The sequence below is a fragment of the Molossus molossus genome, unplaced genomic scaffold, assembly GCF_014108415.1.
Source record: "Molossus molossus isolate mMolMol1 unplaced genomic scaffold, mMolMol1.p scaffold_m16_p_6, whole genome shotgun sequence".
In the NCBI taxonomy this organism is placed as follows: Eukaryota; Metazoa; Chordata; class Mammalia; order Chiroptera; family Molossidae; genus Molossus; species Molossus molossus.
The window spans coordinates 75,706,553-75,730,879 of record NW_023425399.1 but is presented as its reverse complement, the minus strand read 5'-3'; the positions used below and the strand labels follow the sequence as shown (position 1 = coordinate 75,730,879).

The window sequence follows — 24,327 nt, the reverse complement described above, 5'->3', positions numbered from 1 at the left end:
ATGGAATTAAAGCATGAAATATTTTTGAATTAGAATATTGCTACTATTAAGCTCATTCTACATCAAACATGAGATAAAGAAACATCATTTAAAGGGTAAATTGTTTATTGCTGTAATTAGTGAAAAAAGCATTCAATTGCACAAACTATTCATCCAAAGTTGACATAAGGCTGGAAGAAAGATCACTTTCAGTCCCAGAGCTGATTACAAATTAAAATGAATGTACTTTCTATTAAGGGGGAAAATCACCTCTTACTCAAGAAGACCCAAGAACCAGACTCACCGATCTTCTAAAACTTTAATGGTTTCATGAAGGACTTTCTGTTGCTCTCTCAGCTGTTGATTTTTGGTGAAGAATTCTTCAAGTCTTTGTGCATCTCTAAAAGTCAAGAAATAAGTTGTTTTATTTTTAAGGAAATATATTCTAACAGGATAATTCTGTCATAAGAACTCCAAAGTATGGTCCTACCACTTACATATACAGACATTTCTACTCATTTTATCTCTGTATCTGTTACGGGGGATCTATCTTTTCTATTTTATTAATTTCTGTGTGCTTATACTTCTACCTGGCATTATTATTATTTTTCAATCTTCATCTGAGAATATTTCTTCCATTTATAGAGAGGGAGGGAGAGATTGAACAGACAGATTGAACTCACAACCTAGGTATGTGCCCTGAATAGGAATCACTCACAACCTTTTGTGTATGGGATGATGCTCCAACCAACTGAGCCAAGTGGGCAGGGCAAATGTGCATATATTTTAAATATTAAATTTTTTTCTTTTTATTGATTTGAGAGAGAGAGAGAAAGAGAGAAACATCAATGAGAGAGAACATCAACTGGCTGCCTCCCGTATGCCCCGCACTGGGGATCGGGCCCACAACCTGGGCATGTGCCCTCACCGGGAATTGAACCTGCGACCTCTTAGTGCATGGGTCAACACTTAACCACTGTGCCACACCGGCCGGGCAAGTATGCACATATTTTAATTCTAAGAAAACACATTAAAAAATTTAATTGGGATTTTCTGTGTGGTCTTAAAGTTGAAAATATAATACTGAGGCTCAAACATCTTCCCCAGCCCCCTCAAGGGTCTAAAATATCAAATTAGGATGACAAACCAGTCTGCCACAAAACGATGTCCAGATGACCGTGTCAAAAAGGCTAAAATATAGAATGTTATATTACTGGCAGCAAAACAGATGAGTAAACAACTCAAAGTAAAACAGCTCAAAGTCATGATGTCAGATACCCAATATATAGGGATACTTCTTAAATACTGGTTGAATCATTGATATTGAATGAAAAATCAACACATCTAAAAGTGACAGCCTCATGTTATACAACAAATCTAGAACTGGTAGCATATGCAGACATCTGAAATTGGATATAATAGATAGTAATAAATAGCTGCAAATTGTTAATTTGGCTGTTTCTCATTTAATAATAACATTTTTATAATACTTCTAGAAACTTTATTTAATTTAGAAACAGCACCAGGTTTTCACTGGACTTATTTTGGGAGTATTCAACAAATAAATATTCAATAGTCAACATTTCTACATGTTTAATTTTGTAAATAAATTCGTGTTAAAGGGAGCTTCAGCCATATGCAGAGACAACTATCATCAAAATTCTGTTCTGAAATGACTCAGTAATGGACAAATGTAGTAGTTATTGATTACTTTTCTAACTACTTCTTCCAGGTAGGAATCCCTAAGGACTGTGATATTTTACTAATACAGCTATTATAACATTATGGAGATAAGACATTCTGACTGTTACTGCCCCTGACTGTCTAATATAAAATATAATGAAAAAGAAGGATTATGGTTATATAGGCAAATCCAAGTTCTTGGTCCCATAATGCAAAGACCTAACTTACTATAACATAAAGCATTCCTTTAATTCTCTGATTACTTAGGGAATTTAGTAACCTGTGCTTCCTAAATGCATAATCCCAAGCTTCTTGAGGTACACAGGTACAGATTAATTACAATATATATTAAAAGTGTGATAAAAGGATCAAATGACTCCATAAACCATACTGTGAAGTAAGGCATTATTATGAGCTGAATAACCAGCTATGTTTCTATTTCTTAAAATTCAGACATGTTACAGTGATTTTTTAAAAAGTAGTACTCAATAGTCATTTACAAAGTTAAGGTTTTTCATGTGGTTGTTTCATTAGAGGTACGGAGAAATACACTTTGTATAAAAAGTCTCAGTTATAAAAAGTACATTTATCATAAGCAAATCTAGATTATTTTATAATTATGTCTGATTATTCAATCTGCAGTGAAATGATTCTGATTCTAGCTAAAAGGAAATATTATTTTATAAACATAAATCTATTATTTAAAATAGTAAATTTTAGAAAATAAAATTACTAGGCCTACATTAAAGGGTCATTTTAATAAAACTAAATTTTTTCAAAAAAATTTAGTGAACATAGCTTAAAATGTATAATCAAATAGCAAACAGTGCTTTCTGGGTTTATTAGTATTGCTTTTTATAAGTAACCAACATTTTCACTCTAAAAGATGTCATTGTAATCAATGGTTATTAACCCAGAATTTACAAGACCATTAACTTCAACACTGAACCAAAGTATAATAAAAGAGCTCACTATCTAACTACTAATCAACTTTAAACATTATACTTTTGGTATCAAAAAAGGTCAGAAAACAGAGACCAAAGGGACAGTTATCAGAAAGGAGGGGTAGGGAGACAGGTGAAAAGAGGACAGGGAATATAGTCAATAATATTGTGATAAATTTACATGGTGATAGATGATTAGTGAGTGGGGTGAACACATTGTAAGGCACAAAAATGTCAAATTACTATGCTGTACACCTGAAACTAATACAACCAATATATGATTGTATACCAACTATACCTAAATAAAAAATAATAGTCTACAAAGCAAAGAACAAAAAATAAATAAAAAGAAAAAAGAAAGGTCAGAGAGAATAAGAATTCCTATATACATTAAATGGGAGACATAAAATAACTCCAACAAATAGTAATTGGCTATTTGGTTTGGTATGTATTAAATCACCATCCCAAGTCACTGATAGTATTCATCTTCTGATTAACAATACTCGTAGTAGCAACTATCACTAGCTGGGCTATAAACAAAAATAAAAATGAAAACAACAGAATAAGTGTTATTCCATAATTTTTAATATCAAACCACTCAAATGAAGTATTTTTTATCACTAAAGAAAATTCTATTTATTTTTAAGTGAAAAAAAGATATTTTCCCTTTTTGATTTCAAATAGAAAAAAAGAAATTTTACTTATTAACCAAGAAAATAATGGATTTTCCTCATGCAACTGATGCAATTTCATTACTTATTTTTGGAATACATGTTATTATAAGGAGAATTTATATATACAGTGTTCTGTAACTATTCAGATAAGTCTAACATACACATACCTAAGGTAATATCATCAATATTAATTAAAATGCATTAAAAGCTGAAAAGGTTTTGAAATCCCTACTGCCCAAAGAAACAAAACAAAATCTGTGCAAAAGGAAAGAACTGCACTGGATACAATTCTCTGAGCCACAGGAAAAGGACTAATCTAACTGTAGTTACATTTTAGGATGCCTATCCAAGTCATTTCCTTATTCTTTGCTTAAAGAACAGTGATTTACTTCATTATCCAGTAGCTACACAGAGAAAAGCTGATCTTCTCTCTGGATTCAAGGTATAAATCTTAAATTTTTTTTTAATGTTTCATCTTAAAATAACTTCAGACTTACAAATAAGTTAGAAACACAGAACAAAGAGTACCTCTATACCTATCATCCAGCTTCTCAAAATGTTAATATCTTGCATAACCATAATTATCAAAATCAAGAAGTTAACATTAGCCCTGGCTGATTTGGCTCAGCGGTTGGAGCATCGCCCTGTAGACCAGAGAGTCCCAGGTTCGGTTACCGCTAGGGGCACGTACCAAATAAAAAAAAAAAGAAATTAACATTAATGCAATACTATTAACTAATCTGTAGGCCTTACTCAAATTCTGCCAACTGTCTCTCTAACATCATTCTTCTGGTCCAGGATCCAATTCAGGATCCTATATTGTATTTAATGTCATGTCTCCTCCCATCTGGGACAGTCACTCCATCTTTCTTTGTCTTTCACAGCCTTGACTCTTTTGAAAAGTACTGGCCAGTTATTTTGTTGATTGTCCTTCAATTTGGGTTTGTCTCATGTTTCCTATGATAAAATCAGGCTGTGTATTTTTGGTAAGCATACAAGAGAAGTAATGTGCTCTTCTTGGTGTATTATATGCGGAGATACATAAGGCTGACTTATCTGATTACTAGTGATGTTAACTTTGATTATTTGATTGAGATGAAGTCAGCCTGGTTCCTCCACTGTAACACTATAGTTTCCCCTTTACAATTATTAAGTATCTTGTGGGAGATAAATTTTGAGTAATTTGAAAAATTTACATTTATTGTTTTTCTTCATACTTTCACTAGTTTCAACCTCAATGATGATTCTTGCCTTCAACAATTACTACTGTCATTTTTGCCAAATGGCGATTTTTTATTTTTAACATTCTTTCTACATTTAGTAGTTGGAATTCTAAAAAACTGTTTATTTATTCCATGGGTAGAATTATTCATTATTATCACTATTTCATTGTTTAGGTTGTTCTAGATTTTGCCATTAGGAGGTTTTTTTTCCTACTTATCTCCTGTATTTTTTTCAACATGCCTCCATTACATTTTGAACATTTCTTATTTTCTGGGACCACAAGATGTTCCAGCTCATAATGTATTTTGCATATCCTAAAGCCCTAACATTAGACAATTGTCCAAAAACAAAACAAAAAAACAACCAACCAAACAAAACCCTTCATTCTTTTTAGTGGAGGATCCTCTTTAGAAATCAAGGTGTCATCCAGCCGGTGTGGCTCAGTGCTTGAGCATCGACCCATGCACCAAGAGGACGCTGGTTTGATTCCCGGTCAGGACACATGCCTAGGTTGTGGGCTGAATCCCCAGTAGGGAGCATGCAGGAGGCGATCAATCGATGTACTCTCTCATCGATGTTTCTCTCTCTCTCCCTCTCACTTTCTCTCTCTAAAATCAATAAAGGAAAACAAAAAATTTAAAGAAATCAAGATATGGCCCTTCTGGTATGGCTCGGTGGATTGAGTATCACCCTATGGACTGAGAGGTCCTGGTTTGATTACTGGTCAGGGCACATGCCTGGGTTGTGAGCTTGATCCTTGGTAGGAGGCGTGCAGGAGATAGCCGATCAACATTTCTCTCTCTCCCTGCTCCCTTCTTCTCACTCTAAAAAAAAATATTTAAAAAAAAAGCAAGATATGGGCCTCAGGTGTACTCATTATTGCTGGGAATCACTGTTTCCAGGCCCTCTCAGCAGATCAAGCCTAGAAAATAAATGTATGTCCTCACACACATGAACACATATCTACATCTGTTTTTACATGTATTCATCTATATACTAAAATCCACAAATACATACTAACAACTATAATTCCTACCCAGCAGCACAGGAATCAACATAGCAGTCTCCTTTTTCTTATTTGTATGTAACTCCTTTCACCTGACAGTGAGAAACCTGGCTCTCATTATCAATAATATATTTACTTATTTGCTTAATCCTAGAATACATATAACGTATGATCAGAATCTTTATTACTCTAAGCGAATCATATCAATTTAATTCCCTTTGCCAGGAATGAGCACACAATAATCATCAGTCAGATTTAAGTCTGCTGGGGGCTACTTCTAGCAAACTTTTATAATTAGTAAAAAGGGTCAAAAGGAGGTTCTGCAAGTGATAACTAGAATGATAATGGCCATCTTGACATTTTGCAGTGAAGGCTAATAGGACAAACCAGAATACTGAAGATGGCAGAGAAGAGAATAGAAAAGACAGAGATAACCTGAGTCTTTGATGATTTTTGAGTCACTGGATAACCAGTCCTAGAATCTCCCTATTTTGGGCCTTTTATGTGAAAGAATATGTTTTCCTTACTGTAAGCCACTTCTGGTGGGTTTTTTCCCTCACAGTAAAAAATTATCCTAACTAGTAAGATGTGCATCCTGATTTTACTGCTCAGAAATAATTTATTTAATTTCCTCTATAAGTAAAGAAACATCTCTCCACTGTGGAAACTAAACACAGCCCTACCACAGAAATAGACAAATGGGTTATCCAATGGGTAAAGATGATTAACAAAGTATCTTTAAGGTAGGAAGGTATATGCACTTTCAACAATGCAAACCATTTAAAAGTATCACTAATTAAGAAAAATCATAAAATTATTCTTCAAAAGAACTATTTAAAACATTTATGATTTTTATATTTCTGAATCTAAGTCATTTTCCAACATGACTTTCTAGGTGTAAAGAAAAAGTGCAATTTTCATTTTCAAATTATAATAGGTGTGTTTGATGGGTGCTTGGTAAACTCTAGCTTTTGGCTACAGCCTTGGAAACGTTAGGAACATGAAGTAACTGAGACCCACTGGTATATATAATAAAGCAAATGCAGTATTAGTCGCAATGACATTAATTTCTGTTATAAGTAATAATATTCTACTATGCACACTATTCCAGATTCCTGAATGTGAATGTGGAAACTCTAAAGTACAATGAGTAAATATCTACTCCTAACTTAGACAGTCAGATCTGATTCTGGACTTAACAATCAAAACAATTCAGAACCACTGGTAATTTTATACCAATTAAAAGGGGTCTAGAATATTTAGTTTCCATTTCTTTTTTTTTAAATCCTCACCTGAAGATGTTTTTGCTATTTATCTTCAGATAGAGTAGGAGGGAGGAAAGGAGAGAGGGAAACATCAATGTGAGAAAGACACGTTGATTGGCTGCCTCCTGCACGACCCTAACCAGAGCTGGGGACCGAACTGCAACTGAAGTATGTGCCCTTGACCAGAATCAAATTCGAGACTCTTTGGTCCTTGGGTCAATGCTCTAACCGCTGAGCCAGGGCTAGTTCCCATTTCTTACATAAGCTTAAAAATCCCAGAATTATTCTGTTCCCCTTTTTGTGGTATCTTAAATTCCAGGTGATAATCACAGTTGAGAAAAGAATGCTGTTGACAGATCAAAATGAGTTTATAGATCAGTTCCCATCTTAATAAATACTTTACGGAAAATATTATATATCAAAATTATATTAAAATATAAATATCTGAAAATATTAACTAAGACTATACTCAAAATTAAGTTAATCTTTTTACTTTAGAAGTTTGAAAAACTTGCTATCAACTAGCCACGCTAACCAAAGCTAATTTCCTTATAAATACGATATTGAGGTCAAATAGAACATTAGCATCAATTACTTTATTCATTTATTTTTTGTTAATCTTCACCTGAGGACATTTTCCCATTGATTTTTAGAATAAACGGGGGGTAGAGGGAGGGAGAGAGAGAAAGAGAGAGAGAGAAACATCAATGTAAGAGAGACACATCGATTGGCTGCCTCCTGCACGACCCTGATCCATAAGTTTATGGGCCAATGCTCTAACCATTGAGCTAAACCGGCCAGGGCAGTATCAATTACTTTATAAATAAGACATTACTGTTATATTGATACTTACAAAATCCGTTCCTTTTTCAGTTTGGTTACTTTTACTTGTAAACCTGAAAAATAAAATGGAAGAAAAAGAGTATTTTATTTATACATTTTACCATTTCTAGGATACAAAATCAGTGTACAAAAATCCACTACCTTTGTGTATACTAACAACAAAACTTTAGAAAAAGAAATGAAAAGACATGTTACCATTTCTAAAGCAGTTAATTTAAATTTCTTTGAGTCTAATGCTATACTAAAAAGTCACTTGAGACTGGCCTCTGAATAATGAGCCAGGTGCCATTAGCGTGAACAGAGTTATTTCTCTTACTTATACCCTGAGGTCACAAAAGTATATCTGTAACATTATTGCTTTTAGTTTACTATATGACAGCCAACTCGAATGAAGTTTTCTCCACCTAAAGTGAGTTACTTGTTTTTTACTAGCAGGGGCAAGCATATAATTAGAAGTTCAGTACAAATGAAAGTCTATGTTCTGACATAACCTATGTATTTGCTCACAGCAATAGTACTCATGTAGGCTCTGTTTTCTGAGATTAAACTGGATTGTGGCAAGAAGTCCTGGACTAGTAGCAAAATTGTTTACGAAAAGTACCTAACAAAGGGCACTAGTGTTTTTATCTCAAGGTATGTTAATATATATTTTTTATTTTAATTGAGTCTGACACAAAACTAAGAGAAGACCACTGCCTATGGAACTTGGGTAGTTATTGTGAAGGAAACAGGCTGATGGGCACTGAAACTGCAAGAAAGACAGACAAAATAGAGTGACATTTCAAATTTTCAGAAACAATAATTAAAGGAGAAAAAGAGCCATTAAACAAAATGAAAATATATCCAACATCACTAGCAACTAAATATAAATTCAAATAAAAAGAAATTACTTAGCAAAATTATAATACTCAATGTTAATAAAAGTGTTGTAAAACCATATTCCCATACTTTGCTGGAGATACTATAAATTGACACAATTATTTTGGAAAGCAATTTAGTAATATGTAACAGGTCTTTTAAATAAATAAATAAATAAATAAATATCTTACATCTTGGATTCTAACCTAAGAATATAATCTAAACTAGAGAAACTCACAGTCATAAAGAATAGTAAACAATTTATAGCAATATAAAATATTAAAATAGGAAGATGTTTAAAATATGACATAACCACTTGATGGAATAATATACAGCTATTGAAATCATTAAATACCCCAGCTGGTGTGGCTCAGTTGGTTGAGAGTTGTCCCATACACAAAGAGTTGGTCAGTTCAATTCCCAGTCAGGGCATATGCCTGGGTTGTGGGCTCGATCCCCAAAAGGGGCCTATCGATGTTTCTCTCTCACACATGTTTTTACTTCACTTTTCCTCTCCCTTTCTCTCTAAAAAAAAAAAAAAACAAAAACCATAAAAAATATTTAAAAAATCTGTCCTGGTTGGTTTGGCTCAGCAGTTAGAGCATCAACCTGCAGACTAATGGAGTCACGGGTTCGATTCTGGTCAAGGGCACATACCTCGGTTGTGGTTCATCCCTTGCCATCGTCGGGATCATGTGGGAGGCAACCAATCGACATCGATGTTTCTCTCTCTCTCCCCCTCCCTCCCACTCTGAAGAAAAATGGAAAAATAGCCTCGGGTGAGGATTAAAAACAACAACAAAAAATTAAATAGCCCTGGCCGGTCTGGCTCAGCGTTTAGAGGGTTAGCCCAAGGATGGAAGGGTCATGGGTCTGATTCTTGGTCAAGGGCATGTACCTGGGTTGCAACTTTGAACCCCAGTGCCAGTTGGGGTCATGCATGAGGCAACCAATCGATGTGTCTCTCTCACATCAATGTTTCTCTCTCCCTCCCTCCCTCCCTCCCTCCTTTCCACTCTATCTAAAAACCAATGGAAAAATATTCTTGGGCCCTGGCCGGTTTGGCTCAGCAGTTAGAGTGTCCGCCTGCGGTGCAGAGAGACCCGGGTTCGGTTCCCGCTAAGGGCATGTACCTTGGTTGCAGTTTGTCCCCGGCCCTCGTTGGTCGTGCGGGTGACAGCCACTCGATGTGTCCCTTTCACATAGATGTTTCCCTCTCTCTCTCTCTCTCCCTCCCACTCTATCTGTACAAAAAATGGAAAAATGTCCTCGGGTGAGGATAAAAAAAAAAAAAATTCTTGAGTGAGGATTAAAAAAAAAATCATTAAATAAAAAAATTAATTCTATTTGGCAACACTAAATTGTTTGGTTTTCTCTATGCTATTTTTGGCAATGTGATTATCATAAAGGGGGTTAGCTTCTATGTGTACTTTCTCTGATACCTAAGTCAATCTTTTTACGTTTTCATAACTTTGCCAGTTGTGAATATTTTATTTACTTCTTTAAAGTAATGCTTAGAAAGTTTGAAAATTCTATCTCTACTCAATAATTTACTTTATTTGGGGCAGTTAGTCCCCAATAAATAGTTAGTTGACTGATTTTTTAAAATGTTTTTTACTGATTTTTTTAGAGAGAGAAGGGAGAGGGAGAGATAGAAACATCAATGAGAGAGAACGTTGATTGACTGCCTCCTGCATGCCCCCTATTGGGGAACAAGCCTGCAAACTCCCGCATGTGCCCTGACCAGGAATTGAATCAGAACCTCTCAGTCCATTGGGTGACACTCAATCCACTGAGCTATACCAACCAGGCTAGTTGACTGATTCCTAAAAAAATAAAAAATGTATTATTTGTCTTTAGTAGTTTATGGATTCTAATGTTATACATTTAGAAAAGAAAAGTTTTCTCTGTAATGTGTATAGAAACAATAAATTTGTCATGTCTAAGAACAAGATTTTTCATTACCTGTTTAATTTAGGACAATCTTTTGAACAACATAATTTAAGACAAAAAGAGTTTAAAAAGTAAACCCATATATTTCCCCACCATCTCTCCCTCTACTGTGCTGACTAGGGATGAAGTTAAAAGTCACATAGATACTGATAGGGAAGTTGCCTCTTCTCATTGCCTCAAGTGATAATGATTTAATGCCAGGAAGTCAGATATCACAAAAAATGGAGGTCCTGGAGAAAATTTTTGCATTACATTTTTGCCCTATATCTCAAATTTCCCCTGTAGAAAATATCCAACTGTTATGATACATTTCACCCTCATTTCCATGGCCTATAATCTGAATAAATAAAATGTTATGAATAGTGAAAAAAATCTTGTGAATAAACTTAAAATCAAATGTTCACAGCAACTTTAGTCATAATAGCCGCATACCAGAAACATCCCAAATGTCCTTGAATGTGTGAGTTGTTTAAGGAAAAAACAAACAAAGAACTGTGATGTATCCTTGTACTACTCAGTAATAAAAAGGAATGAAGTATTTATATATTAACGACTTGGATGGATCACAAGAGAATTATGCTGAGTTTTTATGGCCAGTTTTTCTCAGTGGTTAGATCACTGGCCCACAGACGAAAGAGTCTTAGGTTTGATTCTGGTCAAGGGCACATACCTCGGCTGCAGTTCATCCCTGGCCCTGGTTGTAGTTGTGTGGGCGGCAGCCAGTGGATATGTCTCTCTTACACTGATCTTTCTCTCTCTCCCTCCCACTCACTCTATCTGAAGATAAATGGAGAAATATCCTCGGGTGAGGATTTTAAAAATAAATAAATAAAATAAAAGCCCATCTCAAAGGGTACACCCTATACTAGTACACTTATATAACATTCTTAAAATGGCAAAATGATAGAGATGGAGAACGCATTGTGGTGGCCAGAAGCTGGAGGTGTGGCAGAAAGCTGGCTGGGGACTTAAAAGGGTGGCATGAGAGTAGTCAAAGGAATCTACACATGTGATTAAATTGCACAGAAGTAAATATAAACACAAACACGTAAGTGCATGTAAAATTGATGAGATCTGAATAAGGTTGTATCAATGTCAACTTCTTGGTTGTGATACTGTACTATAGTTATACAAGATTGCTACCATTGAGGAAAACTGGGTAAAAGGTATAAGATATCTTTGTATTGTTTTTTTATAGTTACATGTAAACCTATAAAAAACTTAAAAAATATGAAAAAATAATTGTGCTAAGAGAGTTGGAACACTGTTAAAATATACATAATAAAGGAGAAATATTTTTTAAGAATGTTAAAAATAAAACTGGCGTGATCGTTTGATTATTATTATTTTATTTTTAAAATACCTTTTCCATCTGTCTGTCACGTTTCTAGCTTGAGAAGCTTCCTTCTTTTTGAGGTAACGATGAAAAACTCTTGAGACCTTGAAAGTACTTAGTAAAACATCAAATCATTCTTGAAGAACTAAGGACTTGTGACCCTATTAGGCCAAAGACTAGAGTCAGCAGTTTTATACTCTTTTTTTTCTTCCCAAAGTGTGTGAAAATTTACTTTCTGACAGACTTGCTTGTTTTTAATTTTGGCTGACTACTAAAACTCAGGTCTGCCTTTGGAAGTGAAAGTGTGCCCAAAGATAAAATGGATTTTTGCCATGAATCTTTAAAAAAAGGAAACAATAAGATAGAAAATCCATATAAACTTCAAAAGAAAAATCTTAGGAAATATGGAAAGACTACTCTTTTATGTTGTAAGCATTCAACACCTGTGAGGCATTTGTTCTATCACGCAGATCAGCCCTGAAACAGGTTTATGTGTATATGTGTATGTGTGTTTAAATTTTAGCATTTACTATTCATCAAGTCAATTAGGCATCTACAATTAGAACCCCTATAAAGTGTGCTTTAATCCTGCTCCACACCCATCGGAAGGAATGAGGCTATACAACAATGTAGCTCCTGTATGAACAGGTAGTCTGTTCAGCAAAGTATTTGGGATTGTAACACTGGCAACCGGAGACACCTATTGAAGGAAGAGCGCTCAAAAGACCAAGCACTGTACTACAATTAACCCTAATCCACTAGTATGTGAATTTTGCAGGAAATAAAAATTAAGGGCCCAAATGTATAGTTATAACACACAAAACAAATTCAAGAATTCAAAAATGAAGAAAGAATTCCAAATAAAAATCATTGCTGTTAATTTTACTTATTTTAGTTCTCTCCCCAGAACAGACCATATATAATGTATGCACTGTCATTTTAAACAAGTTATTTATGGTTTTAAATTATAAATTATAAGTCTAATAGCACCTTTCTTGACAAATAGTATCTTTATAGATAGCCCAAGTCATTTAACTTCTACCAAAAATACTACTACTGGTATTTCTGTAATTGCCTAAAAAATTATTTCAACTCCAAAGTGAAAACTCTTCTTTATGGGATATAGCCATATTTAAGGTGTGCTTAGTTTGCTCTTAAGACTTAATAATCTCAAAATGAGTAAATTCATTTTTGTGAATTTTATTAAATTTATGGATATTGATACCAATGGTAAAATAACATATGTGAGGTACTAGTATTTTTTTAAAAATTAATTTATTTTTATTAATTTATTTTTGTTACAGATGTTTCTCCTTTTCCCTCCACTGATACCCTCCTCCTGCTCCTTACCCCCCCTCCACCCTGTCCCCAGCATTGTTGTCTATGTCCATGGTTACGCATACATGCATATAAATTCAGTGTTTTCTAATAGTACTCTTAATAATGAGGACACTGATTTACAGAACAAAATTACATGCTATTCCTCTCATTGTTTATTTTGTAGTCTTGATATGAATGTTATCCAAAAATCTTCTTGGAATTTTTGAGGAAACGTGAGAAAATTAAAAAAGCAATCCAAAACTGAATCAAGAAATATTTATCCTGTCATATTAGAACCTCCATACTTTCCCATTTCTTCAAAGGTTCCAATTTTGTCCCCCCAGATCTGCCTGGCTTTCTATGAAACTGATAACCACATTTACCAGATATAGAAGATATTATTAGATAAGATTCTGATGGTAGAACCTGCCATAAACGAGGCCTTTTATTAAAATGGTGACATTCTGAAAAACAAATATGCTAAATTCCAGTTTGCTACCTATGCTTTTAAATAATAAACCTGATACTGAAAGACTTAAAAAGATACACAAAAAAATTGTACCCAAATAAACACTTTATTAAAACTTTTAAAATTCAGCCCAGTCGGTGTGGCTCAGTGGTTGAGCATCCACCCATGTATCAAGAGTTGCCAGTTTGATTCCCCGTCAGGGCACATGTCCAGGTTGTGGGCTCAATCCCCAATAGAAGGTGTGCAGAAGGCAGCTAATCAATGTTTCTGTCTCTCCCTTTCTTTTCCTCTCTCTCTAAAAATCAATAGGAACATTAAAAAAAAAAAAAAAAAAACCTTTTAAAAAAAATCCTCACTTGACACTTTTCTATTTATCTTCAGATACAGTGGTAGGGAAAGAGAAACATCAATGTGAGAGAGACACACTGATTGGTTGCCTCCCGCAGGACTTCAACCAGGGCCAGAGACCCAAATGCAACCGAGGTACATAACCTTGACCGGAATCAAACCCGAGACTCTTTGGTCCTTGGGCCGACACTCTAACTGCTGTGCCAAATCAGCCAGGGCTCAAAAGTAACTTTTATAATGTAAAGAATTCTGACATTTTGCCCTGGTCTGTTTGGCTCAGCGGTTAGAGCGTCCGCCTGCGGTCCGGAGAGACCCGGGTTCGGTTCCCGCTAAGGGCATGTACCTCGGTTGCAGTTTGTCCCCGGCCCTGGTTGGTCATGCGGGTGGCAGCCACTCGATGTGTCCCTTTCACATCGATGTTTTCCTCTCTCTCTCTTCCTCTCTCTCCCTCCCACTCTGTCTGTACAAAAAATGGAAAAATGTCCTCGGATGAGGATAAAAAAAAAAAAAAAAGCCCTGGCCGGTTTTGCTCAGCGGTTAGAGCGTCGACCTGCGGTCCTGAGAGACCCGGATTCGGTTCCCGCTAGGGGCGCGTACCTCGGTTGCAGTTTGTCCCCGGCACTGGTTGGTCGTGCGGGTGGCAGCCACTCGATGTGTTCCTTTCACATCGATGTTTCTCTCTCTCTCTCTGTTCCTCTCTCTCCCTCCCACTCTACCTGAACAAAAAAAATGGGAAAATGTCCTCGGGTGAGGATTAAAAAAAAGAAGAATTCTGACATTTCTATTACATTCTATTAAAACTTGTTAATACTATAATCAAAGCATAAAGACTATGTATTATCAACAATTTGTGTTTAACCCTGAACTAGCAGCATTTATCACAAAAGGAACATAAGACATTAGAATGAACAATCATGAAAGAATATGATCCTAAAGATAAAAGATAAAAAAGACTCAGTCACAAATGTCTCTAGAATTTTCCAACAAAAAAAGTCCGGTGAGCATATTGTTATTCTTCAACAGAAGCTCAAAGACTTTAAAAAGAAATGCATGTTATTATATTTTTATGATCAGTCTACACATTGTCTTGTAGGTGAAATGTTTTTGCTATCAGTTTATTAGTTGTGGTCAAATGAGAAAAAAGAAAGCTCAAGATACACATAGCAGGGTATTCAGATGGACCTAAGTTCCTAGGAGTAGACATTCTTGGATACCTAAGTAAAAATTATATTATCTCAAGTACTACCACTCATAACATTTTCTTTCTTTCTTTCTTTTTAAAACTGATGTTAAGGTTTAAAAGAAATGAGTCAATTTTGATTCCTATATATACTTCAAAACCTGCAAAGTCCGGACAAGTCCATGTTTGATGTCTTTCAAATAGCCTCTTATACTGGTTTCTCCAAGTGGATCCCCCACCTTAAAAAATATTAAGTACCCTTCAGGCATGTCTTTGATGTTATCACACAGTTGGAGGATCTAATTTTATATGGAACTATGTGAAACACACTGACAAAGGACTCATAGAAAAATCTAGCTGTCAGCAAATTTTCTTGGCCCCAATCAAAATATTTTTAAATAATATATATTTTTTAAAAATAGTGCTCATACAATACCGTTAAAAATTTATGATTTAGCCCTGGTCGGTTTGGCTCAGCCGTTAAGAGCATTGGCCTGCGGGCCAGAGAGTCCCAGGTTCAGTTCCTGCTAAGGGCACATACCTCGGATACAGTTTGTCCCCGGCCCTGGTTGGGGACGTGTGGATGGCAACCACTTGATGTGTCTCTCTCACGTCGATGTTTCCCTCTCTCTCTTCCCACCTCCCTCCCTCCTGCTCTATCTGAAGATAAATGCAAAAATGTCCTCGGGTGAGAAAAAATTTTTTTTTTTAAATCTATGATTTAAAATGGAAAAAAAATACCCTGATCAATATATTATCAGAGATTATCTTCTCTCCTCAGCTCAAACATATATCTAATACCTACCATTCATAAAGCACATGGATATTAACCAACTATATAACAACTGCGATATTCCTCCCCTAAAGTTTTCCAGTGAATATAAACTTGCCTAGGAGTGTGAGGATTATTAGGATATAGCTATAAGGAGTACAATTTTTAAAAATTATATACTATGTAACCATCATGCATTTTAAATATTCTACAATCTGATGACTATGGCATATTGTTCTTATCAAACAGTTTATTATTTATTTTCTTAATGCTTCCTCATCATAAAATAGAGGACTCCTAAAGACCCGAAAACACCAAAAACATGAGGAAATCTGCCAAATATGCTATCCATGTTAAGAGCTTAAGAGAAACGGTGTGGCTCAGTGGTTGAGCATCAATCCATGCACCAAGAGGTGGCCGATTTGATTCCTGGACAAGGGAAATACCCAGTTTGTGGATCCAATCTCATGTGCAGGGCATGCAGGAGGTGGCCAATCGATGTTTTCTCTCATTGATGTTTCCATCTCTCCCTCTCCATTCTCTCTCTCTCTCTCTCTGTCACATACATCAATAAAGAAAATAAATAAATAAAGAGAAAAACTGGCTCAGTTTTTAAGTGGGTATGCATAAAAATTCTAAAATGACAATGATGTGCAACATGAAAAACAAGTACAGTTTAGTAGAATAGCAAAAATAAGCCAAGCATAAAACACTATGTACACTGATCACAATACAATAAGCTACATGCATGCATATCTTTTAAAACTAGGAGAGAATAAACAAATGTCATTCTGTAGAATGGTGACTTACTTTTTCCTTTCCCAACTTTCTACACTATTTTCTAAAAATAAAAAATTTAAAGTAAATAGTAGTATAGTATTTCAGAGTTTCAGACAGATATGTAATTTTGATATTTTCATATATTTGGGGGCTTTAAAAACTGACATTCAAGAAAATATTCCATTGATCTAGCTATAAACTATGCAACTCATTCAGATACCATTTATTGATTTAATTTTTTTTACTACATGTGAAGCACTTTTACCTACAGAGATGTAAAGATGAGTAAGATAGATACTCTGCATAATAAAAATTTAATGATCTTTTTATAACCAGTTATAAAACAACAGAAAGTAATTATATGAAGGATAAAGAATTTAACCTAAGGCTTAAAGATGGCAGAAACTAATTCTCCTCTATCAAATGCTTAATAAAAACTCAAGTACATCTGGTCCTATTTAAATTATTTCAAAAGATTGCATTTGCTTCACTTCCACCTCACAAAAAATAAATTTTACATATAATATGTAATTCCTATGATAGCTGCTTAAACTTGAAACTGTTCTTATTGGTAAGCCTACATGCTGGGGTCACAGTATCATAAACCAAAAGGAAGATATTTCTGCTCTTTGACAGAAGTTGGGAGGCACTGTTTTTTCCTTCCTAGTTTTAAAAAAAGTACATGTAGTTGATTACGTTATCAGAGTTACTAAGACAGACTGTCTTGTAACTGGCTTATTTTTGCTATCATTTCATTATATAATTATATTGTATAAATATTTTCAAAAAGAAAATGAATACGATGCCCATAAAATCCACTGTGTCTTCTTCACTGTTGTATCCTCAGCAATTACTACATTCCTGGCATATAATTTGGTAACTTCTCACTGAATGAATGACTAAATATTAGTAAAACTCAGAATCTTTCTTCAATGTTTCACACTAGATTTTCTGAGGGAAAAATAGTAGAAATCAACTGAAAAGGAGAATTAATGTAAAATATTTATATTTATCCCTGGACATAGGACCAAAAAGATTATCAATTTAAAATTAAATCTTTAAAACTAACGACATATTTGTAACTACGCTGAAAAAAAGCAATAGATCAATCAAATACAACATGGAAATGCCTTTTAAGTACAAATTTGAACAAACCAACTAAAAAAGACATTTTAGGTAAGTGGGAAATGTGAACACTATCATCTAATAGGTATTAGATGATACTGGAGAATTTGTTTTGTTAGTGTGAAAATGACATTTTTAAAAAGACTACTGGACTATACTTAAGTATTTATAGATAAAATTATATTAGAGACTTCAAAATAACTGAGTGGAAGAGGGATAGAGAAGTACATGTAATATAGGTAAAACGAGGCTGGCCATGTGCTGACAATGGCTAAAGCTGAGTGATGGGTATGTAGTTCATTATATTATTTTCTTTAGTTTTGTATATGTGTAATATTTCCTAAAATTAAAAAAAATCTTAAATTAGAAAAGAACATAGATGAATACACACACACACACTAAAAGTGGTTACCTATATGTGTGAGTGGTGGAGAGGGATAACTTTTTACTGCTTACTTTGTGTTCTGACATTTTTAGAAAAAAGCTTAAGTTTTAAAAAAATAGATAATAGTAACTCCATTGATATCTGGATTTCTAAATGAACACTACCATACCCTGATTGCATCAGCAATCCTGTATGTGAAAGAGGTTTTTAATGGAAACATGGATCAGAATAATCTATCAAAGAATGACCATAATAGAGCAGTAAAGGATGCGGGTAAAGTAGTAAAGATAGTTAAACTTCAACCTTTCATTAAAAAATTTAAGAGTTTTTAATGTTTATCTCAGCTAGGACTTGAAAAACTACAATTAAGAAATGAAGACTTTCAGTAAAGTGGCAGGATATGAAGTTGATACATAAAAATCACTGGTGTTCCTGTAGACTCACAATAAACAGTCTGAAAAGGAAATTAACAAAACAATTCCAGCCCTGGCGGGGAAGCTCAGTTACTTAAGAGTGTCATCCTGATATGCCAAGGTTGTGGGTTTGAACCTGATCAGGGCACATACAAGAATCAATTAATGAATGCATAAATAAGTGGAACAACAAATTTATGTTTCTCTCTCACTCTCTCCTTCCCTCCCTCTTCCTGTCAAATTAATAAAAATTAAAAAGAAAAACAAAAACAATTACATATAAAATAGCATCCAAAAAATAAAATACTTAGGAATAAGCTTAACCAAGGAGATGAAAGACTTACACAGTAAAAACTACAAAGTACTGCTGAAACAAATTAAAAACATAAATAAATGGAAAGACATCTCCTGTTCATAGATTGGAAAACTTACTATTAAGATGTTAATACTATCCAAAGCGATCTACAGATCTAATGCTATCTCTGCCAAAATCCCAATGATATTTTGTGTAGAAATAGAAAAATCTGTCCTTAAAATCATGGAATCTCAAGGGACTCTGAAGAGCCAAAACAATCTTTAAAAAGAAGAATAAAACTGAAGGTCACATACTTCCTGATTTCAAAACTTAATAAAAAGCTATAATAATCAAGACTGTGGTACTGGCATAAAGACAGACATATAGATCAATGGAATAAAGTCCAGAAATAAACTCTTGAATATATGATCAAATGGTTTTTGACCAGGGTGCCAAAACCATTCAATGGGAAAGGGGCAGTTTTTTTCAATAAATGGTGCTGGGAAAACTAGATATCCACATGCAAAAGAATGAAGTTGGGCCCTTATCTTACACCATATACAAAATTTAACTCAAAATAGAGCAAAGACCTTAAACATAACAGCTAACTATAAAGCTCTTAGAATAAAATATAAGGCAATAGCTTAATGATATGAGATTAGGCAAAGATTTCTTGGATAGAATACCAAAAGGTATTATACAAGGAAAAGTACAAGCAATGACAACAAAAAAAGAGATAAATGGACTATATCAAAATTAAAATGTTCCTATGCATCAAAGGACACAATTAATAGAGTGAAAAACCAATCCAAAGAATGGGATCAAATACTTCCAAATCATATATCCAATAAGATAAATATCCAGAATATACAAAAAAAAGTCAAGTCCTGTCTCAATAACAACAAAAAAATCCAACCTGATTGAAAAACAGGCAAAGGTCATGAAAATAGATGTTTCTCCATAGATAATACAAATGGCTAATAAGCATAGGAAAAGATTTTAACATTACTAATTATTAAGGAAATACAAATGAAAACCACAATGAGATACCACTTCACATCCATTAGGAAGGCTACTACCATCAAGAAAAGAAAAGAAAAAAAAAGAAAGGAAAGGAAGGAAAAGAAAAGAAAGGGAAAGAAAAAGAAGAGAAAGGGAAGGGAAGGGAAGGGAAGGGAAGGGGGAAGGAGGAAGGAAAGAGGAAAGAAAGAGTGGGCTAGAAAGGAGAGGGGAGAAATGGGGGAGAGAGAGAGAAGGGAAGAAAGAAGGAAATAGAAAAAAAGGAAAGAAAAACAGAAAATAACAAATGTTGGGAAGACTGTAGAGAAACAAACCCTTGTGCATTGTTGGTGGGAATGTAAAATAATGTAGCTACTAGGGAAAACAGTATGGAAGTTCCTCAAAAAATCAAAAATAGAACTGCTCTGTGATTCAGCAATTCAACTTCTGTGTATATACCCAAAATAATGGAAAGCAAAGTCTTGAAGAGATACTTATATATCACTGTTCATAGTAACATTATTCACAATAGCTAAAAAATGAAAGCAACCCAAATGTCCACCAGTTTATAAATGAATAAGCAAAATATGGCATATATATACTATGGAATAATTCTGCAAAATGCTACAATATGGATGAGGACATTATACTAAGTAAAATGAGCCAATCACAAAAAAAGACAAATACTGTATGATTCCAGTTATATGAGGTACATGGAGCAGTCAAAATCAGAGACAGAAAACAGAATAGTGGCTGCCAAGGGCTGGAGGGAGGGGTGGACAGGAAGTTATTGTTTAGTGAGTATAGAGTCTCAGTTTCACAAGATGAAAAATTACAGAGATGGATGGTTGGTGATCACTATATAATATTACGAATGTATTTAATACCACTAAACTGTATACTTAAAAATGGTTAAGATGGCCTGGCCGGTGTGGCTCAGTGGTTGAACATAGACCCATGCACCAAGAGGTCACCGGTTCGATTCCGGGTCAGGGCACATGCCCAGGTTGTGGGTCAAATCCCCAGTGGGGGGCATGCAGGACGTGGCCAATCGATTTTCTCTCTTATCGATGTTTCTATTTCTCTCTCCCTCTCCTTTCCTCTCTCTCTAAAATCAATACAGAAAAAAAAATTTTAAGTAGTTAATATATTATATTATATTATGTATATTTCATGACAATTTTTCTTAAAGTATCTCTACTCCTCCCTCTCACCAAAAAAAAAAAAGAAAAAGGAAAGTAAGAATTTTCTAAGATTTCTTAAACATTTAGATTTTCTCAAGTTATTATTTTGGTCATTCTTTCTGTTTCTTCCAAGAAATCAGGAGTTTTAAAAAAAAAAAAAAAAAAAAAAACCCACAAAGGAGATAATAAGGAATTGGTATGTGAAACATTTTTTACAACTTTTTTATAGTAACCCACTGTCTCTAGCTGGGAGTTGATAGTACATAATTGTTGCTGCTTCATAATGATAGCATCAGCTAACACAGAGATTCTTTCAAATGCTTTACATGTATTAAGCTATTTACATGTAATCGCTATATGAAGTAGCGATTATTAGTATCTTTATTTTATAGATAAGGTATCTGAGACACTATAAAGTTAAATAACTTGCACAAGGTCACCATCTTTATTCAAGTGATGGATATGGCTTTCGAATATTGGAAGTCTAGATGGAGAATTCATGGATTTAACCACTCCATCACAAGGCCTCTTCAGCACAGCACTACTCCCACCCACTTGCAATCAATGAAAGTAGTCACTCAAGATGAAAGTTTTAGGCTTAATCCTAAAGACAAAGCATGATCAAAGGCATGATGACATTCTTCCCTTCAGATTAGTACATACTGGTTAATTAGACTTAATTCAATTATAAAGTCTGATCTATCAGTAAACCACCCCTTCTGTCCCCAACATACATATCTGGTTCTTCCTTTATATTCCCAGATAAAATGGCACTACAAAACCCCTGAAAAATAACACTGTATATGATTCATTTTCATTCACAAGGTCTAACACATATTAAGTGCCCCCCAAAATATTTCTTAAACAATTATCTCCCAGTACACCGAGGCTTGCAAGAATATTTCTGGCGTTCACTCATTCACACGTCAATGAATGAATCCACTGTCATGAGGTTTTGTCAAAAACTAAATGTACCATCAGATAAATGTACCATGGGACATTTCCAACACACAGATCCACATACTATATTTTAGATTCAAGTGGACCATGTTTTAATGGCACTCCAGTACAATGTTAAAACTATAAAGTAGTATAGAATTAAACCTATGGTTGCAAGAAACAAATATAATATGAAGCATTTCCCACACATGAGAAAAACGTATTACATTAGAGTCTCAGAATTAGATAGGTATATTAAAACTTAATATCAAACCTTGAGTTTAGCTTTAATATAAAATTCTTTTATATGGAATACAATTTAATACAATCACAAATAATATTTACATGCTCATTCTAAACACAACTGCTCTATCCTCTGCTCACTAATGGCACTTCATACAAACCTTTCAAGCTCTTATTTTATTACACTGTAATAATGATTTGTTCATATGTCTCTATCATTAGACTACAGGTTCTTTGAAGGCAAACTGTCATTTACTTTAGTATCTTAGTACTGGTAGCAAATAGATTCCCAAAGGTTATCAAATGACTTAATTAAGTTTAGAAGTTATGTAACTTGGCTGAGATCACAGAGCAAATAGATAAATGAAATCGAAAATTAAATTCAGGTCTTCAGTCAAAAAAAGTTAATGCCCTTTCCATCATGCGATACATATTACTACAGTAACTACAAATTGTGCAAGAGCTATGTACTGTAGCAGCTATCTATAGTTGAAAAGCTACAACTTAACCATAAAAATGAATCACAAAAAATTACAATTGTAAATGGCCCCTTAAAAATGGTTGCCCTGGCCGGTTTGGCTCAGCGGTTAGAGCGTCGGCCTGCGGTCCAGAGAGACCTGGGTTCGATTCCCGGTAAGGGCACGTACCTCGGTTGCAGTTTGTCCCCGGCCCTGGTTGAGTCGTGCAGGTGGCAGCCACTCGATGTGTACCTTTCATGTCAATGTTTCTCTCTCTCTCTTCCTCTCTCTCCCTCCAACTCTATCTGAACAAAAAATAAAAAATGTCCTCGGGTGAGGATTAAAAAAAAAAAAGAGATGGTTGGCCCTGGCCAGTTTGGCCTGCGGACCAAAGAGTCACAGGTTCTATTCTGGTCAAGGCACATACCTTGGTTGCGGTTCTGTGCCCGGCCGTGGTCAGGGTCGTGCGGGAGGCATCTCTAATCAATGTGTCTCTCTCATATCGATGTTTCTCTCTCTGTCTCTCTCCTATTCCCACTCTATCTGAAGATAAATGGAAAAATGTCCACAGGTGAGGACATAAAAAACATGTTTGAACTGTCAAGACAAAATTATTATCATTACAGTCTTAGCACAATATAATTGTGGTGTAGTAAAGAAAATACTTTACCTTGTACTTCCTTATCATGATATTCCTTTAGTTTTGTCCAAAGATCCTTAAAATCATTAGATATATCTGCAGAACTAGGGCTTCCACAACTGCTTCCAGAGACGTTCATCTTGCTTTAATATGCTCCACACTTCTACTTGCCTAATGTTTTCTGACCTTTCCTGTTACATCATATAGGTATGAAGTTGTCTTTGAACAGGTGAAATACCTGAAATGACAGATTGCAACATAAATGAATCCTGCATTTACCTTTATGTAATTTGAGCCCAGCCTGTTCTCAAGTTTTTCTTATTTACCTACAATCAATAACTTTGAGAATTTGGGGGTGGGGGTGGGGAGTGAGGAAAGGTGATTACAGAGAGAAAAGCCCAGATTTTAATAATCTGGACTTTAAGTAAGCTAAATTTTTAGGCAATTTTTCTCTTATTCTTCTTAGAAAAAAGTAATTACCTAAATTATGTTAAATTGAAAGGATTCTAATGTAGAGAGGTTAATAATCATTCATGGTCAGTATTGATACACCATTCTAAATTAGTTTATTGCTTTTTAAACTTTCAATTCGATATAGAATGCAACAGTGTATTGGGCCAAAAACTAAAAAAAAATTCTAAGATATTCTTGACTTAACAAGCATTTATATACACACACACACACACACACACACACACACACACAATCTACATATATATATATACAAAGACACGTCATAAAGAGCAAGAAAGATGCCTGATGTATTAATACGTATGAGTATTTGAATAGCTTTCTCACATAATCAGTGAGAAAGATACAGACACAGCAAGATTTATGAACACAGAAGCATTTAATAACAAGGCAACTAGGGTAAAGCTATTTTGTCCCTCTCTCAGAGCAAAGGGGAGAAAGAATTGATTATTTTAATAGCCCTTGACGGAAGCAACAGGATATTAAGAAGTTCAAGTGAATTAATATTTTAATGTGTTCTTAAACTGAAACCATTAACTAG

The 24,327-nt window shown here is 34.6% G+C and overlaps 1 protein-coding gene across 3 annotated transcripts in view; it reads right to left on the bottom strand.

The window, feature by feature from the left end:
- Nucleotides 1-23,553, bottom strand: part of RBBP8 (RB binding protein 8, endonuclease) — a 78,532-nt gene extending 54,979 nt beyond the window's left edge. For 2 of the 3 annotated variants that reach the window (XM_036245213.1, XM_036245216.1), the window contains exons 1-3: nt 23,346-23,553; nt 7,629-7,671; nt 284-379 (exon numbers count right to left, since the gene is read on the bottom strand). In XM_036245213.1, coding sequence (XP_036101106.1) covers nt 284-379; nt 7,629-7,671; nt 23,346-23,454 — 248 coding nt within the window. In that variant the 5' untranslated portion in view covers nt 23,455-23,553. Of the gene's footprint in view, nt 1-283; nt 380-7,628; nt 7,672-11,792; nt 11,869-23,345 lie in introns of those variants that run through there. The other variant, XM_036245215.1, reaches the window with a different exon arrangement.
- Between the last annotated feature and the right edge of the window lie 774 nt (nt 23,554-24,327).